Genomic DNA, 6,408 nt, shown 5'->3' with positions numbered 1-6,408 from the left:
AAAAAAAAAAAAAAAAAAAAAAAAAAAAAAATTATCTTGCCCATTCGCGTGTCGTTGATCAACGCCGCGGAGAGCCTTTCCAAAAAGGTGCAGCGCCTGTTGCGCAACAGCTGACGACCCTTCGAGTTCCTGTCGAAGATCGACTTGATCAGATGAAATCTTCCGATCTGCGTCTCCACGACGACGCCGCCCGTCTCGTCACTCGTGCTCGACGTCGTCGCCAGCGAGCTCTTCGAGACTCGATTAATTTTGTTCAAGCGGCTACGGACTTTCACGTACAATTCCGAATCCTCCGCCTCGTCCTCCTTGTCCAGGGTGAACGGAATCCACCATTTCCTGGCAGCCGTCCTCTCGCTATCCTGATCGCTCTCGTCGTCCGATCTCTCGTAACCGGAATCGGCGTTGATCGACCCGCGACAGAAATCGGCACTGGGCAAACCGGCCATATCGGACTTTTCCCGAGACTCAACGTAGATTCGACATAGAGACAAGCGAGAAAGACTCGTACTATTTAAAGAGCACGTTGGAGCGAACAGTATGAAGGACCGACGAGAATGACCAATTGGACTAATGGTTCGAGAAAAATCCCTAGAGGAAGCAGGTGTTTTGTGAACGTCACTTAAAAGAAAAAAAAAATTACTAGACCCCGACATTAAAATGTCCCTAGAAATTATCCGGCGGCAAATGCTATATCCTGTGTGTAGGTCAGATCTACAGTTGAACGTGGTTAAGTTGAGCTGCGAATCGACCCTAGGGAATTTAGTGACAAATATAACTAGACGGCCGACAATCTATAATTAAATACATCGACAAACTTAATGTCACTATAAACTGTAGGAGGTCCGATCCGAGTTATTTCGTAAGTAGGTAAAACGATTGTGTATTCTTATAGCCGGGCAACGTGATATTACGTGAGAACAATACGGATATCCTCGTTTGGCGTAAATTGAGGTCTGAGAGTGTCGATGAAAAATAGTCTTATTTTTTTTTTTTCAAAAATGACAAATTTATGACATCCTCCTGCCATGCTTGCTTAGAAATTTCTTTTTTTATTTATCGATCGCCTCGATCAACGGCTGGCAAGTGATTACGTGTACAGTGTTATCGTAGCTATCGGAAACGTCAAGTATAAAATTACCAATGAAAAGTGAAGCACGAGAAAGCGAATGAAAATAATTACAAACGTTTCATTACAATCGGCATAATTAATATCATACCAATTAACGCGATATCGTGAAAAGCACCACGTGAAAATTCACCTTTAATTATTTCATAAATATCCTCGCTTTATTCGTCGCGATTAAACGTAATCTATCAAGCCATACGTGTCCTAGTTGAGTTAACGTTGACACTGATGAAAGTTTTTGCAAATTCCAAAAAAAAAAAAAAAAAAAATGAAATTCAAATTCTCACCCCCTACAATTATTGCGTTAATAAATGAAACCTAGATTGAAAAGAACTTACATGAAAATTTGAAAATTTCAACTAATCGCAACAAATCGACATGAGCTTTAGAGCAAATTAATTGCCCTTACAGAAGATGCTGGTTACTCCTTTTATTTTACCATCTGATAAGATTAACGTTCGCCTTCGGTTTAAAATTACTTAACCTTATACGGACTTCGATTGAAGTCAATTACGAAAACGCTGTACGAATTAAACCCACACATGGACATACATATGTTTCTCGAGGACGATCAATGCAAGTGTGACCGAGGCATTAAACTGAGTAAATAAAATGATAAAAGATTACTTATCGCGTAATTTCTCAAATTCACTACGTGGAAAATTAATGATATCAAGAAGAAATCTATTAGAAGAACATTGCTTATGGTATAACGATTAATCAATTATTTAATAACGATTCATCCAATTTTTTTTTACACGCGTATCGAGATAATAAAAATCCATTATGAAAGGCATAAAAAAAATTATTTAATCGACCAACTGACAAGTTACACGTTATCATAATAAATTTATCCCTGTATGCAATCTGTATCAAATTAACCGACCTAATATTTTGTACAATTGTCAAATTCAATTAACTTTCGAGATTAATTGAAAAATCCATGTCAACTTTTACAGCTGTCATTGTCGACATGAGAAACGTCACAGAATTATGATTAACGCGTAATTCGATAATTGCCTAATTATTATAAAGTCGCTTGGATCGTATTAGTGATCGACCAGTACTGTGCGCCTGGTTTATCTATTTGATATGAAATAAACGTGAATCGAGTGTCATCGGTATAGGACGTCACAATGATTTTAAGAATTAACAGTCTTCGAGTACGTTATAACGTTAATCCATAGCTATGACATTGTTAAGAATTATTACAAAAGTCATGGTTGACCTGTGACCCTGAACCCTTGAAAATAGATGTTGCTCGCCTTATCAGTGAATCAGACTTATTTTTCACGAAGTAAGCAGCGTCCGACGTTCAAAGGAATTACGAGACGGTCCCTGTACCGATATGGTAGTAATTAAATTGACAATAATCCTAACAACAATGATTAACCATAAAACGATAAATTAGGACATTAATTTGACTTTTTTTTTATTATTATTTATAAATTGTGCGATTTTTTAACAATTTTTTTTTTTTTTTTCGTAACAAGCAAATTTTTCTAAACTGTATTATAGTCAATATTCACGTGGTAATTACAATTGCGGTGTAAAATAAATTTTTGCATTTTTGAGTAATTTTATTGATTACGGCCAAAGGCTGGTTTCTACGTTTATTTTTGAATGCAGCTTCCAGCGGACTAGGAGCGACGCCACGCTTGAGATTGTCTGGTACTTTGTGCGGTTTTGAGAAATTCGATTGATTGGGAATACCCAAGGTGGAGATTGGGGGGAGCCAAAAGCATTTCGCGGCGGATTCGGGGTGAATGGTTGGAAAACGGAAATGTGAAATTGGCGGAAATGCCGAGCGATTGCGTTTCGCGTTTTTCGTGCTGATCGTCATTCCTGGGAAGGAATCGTAATCGGCGAAGGACATGGAAACCGTGGGAAAGTCATTTTTATTCCTGATTACTTGACGTTCCTCTATTAGGGTTAATGTGATATTGGTCGTGATTACGTTGTCTCGTGTACGATAAACGTGGGTGAATTTTGGTAAATTTTTCTTTGGTCGAATCGCAAAACCCAATTCGACTTTCAGAGGGGTAAAATATTTTACGTAATGAAGAGACCTCGCGAACGACAGGATAATGACTTTCTTTTTGGTTTCCATGAAATATCGTCGATACTACTTTTCTTCGGAAAAATATCGATTTCACACGGAAAATTGACTCTTTTATCAATTTTTTAATTTAACGAGACGCGGCTATTCAGATGTTACTCAAAATTATCGTACTAAAGGTGGATATGAGAAAACATCCGTTAGAGCATTAAGAAAGATTGAAGTACGTAAAAAAAAATTGAATAGACCAAAAATATGTCGAATGTAATATTTAGTAAATTCGAACGAAATTTGTATCTCTGAATCTACTTTGTGTCTCGTTGCGACAGGATTTTCCGTGAGCATCGCAAAATTTCGTGATCCGATAATCTTCCACGTTTAATTGAGGATTTAATTTTGAGTTTCGAGAAGGTCGAAAGGTCCAATTTCTAGCCAGCGATACTGAGAAATCGGATGAAACGTTCAGAAGACGTAAATATTTCACGAAAATTACCGAGTGTTTGCTCGACCAGCGATTTTTATAAAAAAAAAAAAAAAGTAAAAAATTTTTCAACTTTTAAAATTTTCGAGAAAACATCACGACAATGATTCGCAAAGTTATTTCTTATTGAACGTGCAAGCAGATACGTGAAAATTAATCCATTTAATTATTAACCAGATTCCATAATATTTAGTGATATTATGATCGAGAAATAATTAATCAAAAAAATGAAATGAAAGAAAATCGAAAGTCACTTCCTCAAGCAATGACCCAAGAGAATCACTTCGGTACGAGAGACAATAAAAATATCTTCAGACGTTTTCGTTCGAAAATACTCAAAATCCGTTGCGATGAGATCAAAAAATTTCTATATCCACGATAACAAAGAACGCATTTTTTTTTCCAAAAAATCTAAAATTTTTGCACCCATCATTTCGCTCCTAACAACGTGTCCTAATAATAATATAAATCGTATGAAAAAATGAATTAAGATTCTACGGATGCTACTGAGGAATTTCGCAGTGACTCCAAAGATACGAACGTCATTCAAATTACAAAACGAATAAAATTTTTCTGTCAGTTCAACACTATGGCAATTCTACGATTCAAAACACAATTTTGAATTCCGAGCGCACTCTGAAATCTATACCGCGCGAAAACCAAAGAAATAAGATAAACTAATAAATAAGCCTAAGGGATGCAAAACATATGCAAATACCAAACGATAGCAAAGCTCGACGTAAAATATAATCGAATATTAAAGATCCTGAAAGCGACAAACATTTACCACAAGATTTTCGCAACGTACAAAGGAGATATCAGATACCGAGAAATCGAAGATTGTAGAGACAATAAAAAAAATTATTTTTTTTTGATAAAAATGGATAAAATCAAAAAAACAAACATTTCGCATAAAAACTGTCTTACATTAAAAATCGTATGGGTACTTGGGTGACGCGTTAATTTTTCAACTGTCTAACATTTTCGCTCTCATTCTCGTTATCTTGAAAATCTCTCTTATCAGTACCGCAGGATCAGTTTTCCAAATTCAATCAAGGTTCGCCGTATCATTTCCGGTTTTCGTGGATCCGTATTTTCGATTGTCAAAAAATGACTCCCAAGTTGGACGAGAGCATCGTGGAAACAGATACGTTCCAATTCCTTCGATACGTTACGGGAGACACGTGGGGTCCATCGGATGCTGTGAACTCTCGATCAAGCGATAGCAGATTTCATTCAGGATGACGTCTTCATTTTTTGTTGTTTTCAAAAAATTTTCCTCCATTTCCCGGCGAAGCCAAAGCCGCACTCACCTCCCAAGGTGCCGCTTTGACAACAGCAGGAAAGCTCCTTCTGATCCGGTTCCGTTAAACGACAGCCGTCCGATGTACCTATATAGATGTAATTTGTAATAATTTTTAAAATACTTTTTTTTTCTAAATTTCAACAATTTCATACGCGTACAAAACATACGTGGAATATAACTTTTATATATATATATATATATATATATATATTACAATAGTACCGGGTGTCATCACTTGACATTGTCAGAGGGTCTAGTGTATCCATGACAACAATAGGAATAATAATACACCATGTATTAAAGTACACACAGTACACAGTACATTGAAAAGGTATAATAATACCTCTAGACACGAGTTCACCTTGGTAAACAGCGCCATTTTGTCTTTTTCACATAAATTTTACGTATCAGTTATAATTTCGAGAAAGAATCGAATTTTGGGAAAATTCAGGATTTGTTACCTGAGACTAGGTAAAACGTACACCAAGGTACAAGATACGACGGATACACGTGGACGAGCAAACCAGTGAACAGAGGAATAAAAAAAAGGAGGCAAGACGAAAATTTACAAAAATTCTTTTCGTCATCTTAAAACTTTCTTACCCCGATTACTGTGCGTCTCTTCTCGTTATTATTGACGCGCATCCTGACCGTGGTCCAGATTTGCGAAAAAAAATTACTCGTAATCGTAATTAATCGAAGCGAATTCGAAGCACCCGACTCCAAGCACTTCTCTACGACGGGATTCTCCATTATGGCTTCTCTTGAACAATTTTTTTTTCTAACGATCGGTCAGAGCGAAGTTTCTCGCGTGACACGTCGCTCGCGCTTCTTCCTTTACTGTAAATGCGAAAGTACACTGTGAATAATAGCGACGAATGCCTGCACGATACGATTACACGAATTTCACCAATTTCCGTGTCACTTTCGCTTGTCGACCTTGGTAATTGCAATTATTTATTATACACGGGACACGATAAATTACTTTCGTTCGCATAACACGAGTCGTTGAGCGATCGAAAATTGTATAAATGACGTTCGAAAAGTTACGTAACAAATAAAAAGTTATAAAACGTTAAGAAACAAATTTTCATTTGATCGAGTAAAATAATTTTATTAAATAAAACAAAAAAAAAAACTTACGTTGTTCTGATTCATCATCGTCGAGTTATCTCCGTAGAGTCGAGAAACCAGCCGGAGACTCGTGAGAAATTCTTAATTAATAACTGGAGCCATGTCCGCACTCGCCTTCTCCGCTTGATGGTCGAAACGGGAAAGGAACGATTTGAGAAAATCTTCTGATTTCGTAGACTCGAGTGGCGCCACCTACATCAATTCATTTGAATCGGCCGTATACGAATTGCTGTTAACTGACAACCGTTCAGTGTCACGACTCGTATGTAAAAAAAAAAAAAAAAAAAAAAAAAAAAACAAAA

At 36.7% G+C, this 6,408-nt stretch overlaps 1 protein-coding gene across 1 annotated transcript in view; it reads right to left on the bottom strand.

The window, feature by feature from the left end:
• Positions 1-576, bottom strand: part of LOC107273018 — a 1,008-nt gene extending 432 nt beyond the window's left edge. Inside the window, exon 1 of the mRNA XM_015750804.1 lies at positions 41-576. Within this exon, the coding sequence (XP_015606290.1) occupies positions 41-446 (406 nt within the window). The 5' untranslated portion in view covers positions 447-576. The remainder of the gene's footprint in view (positions 1-40) is intronic.
• Between the last annotated feature and the right edge of the window lie 5,832 nt (positions 577-6,408).

This window comes from Cephus cinctus, unplaced genomic scaffold (assembly GCF_000341935.2).
Source record: "Cephus cinctus unplaced genomic scaffold, Ccin1 Ccin1_scaffold1343, whole genome shotgun sequence".
NCBI classification, from domain to species: Eukaryota; Metazoa; Arthropoda; class Insecta; order Hymenoptera; family Cephidae; genus Cephus; species Cephus cinctus.
Note: the sequence above shows the minus strand (reverse complement) of the source record. Positions and strands in the feature narration are given on the sequence as shown.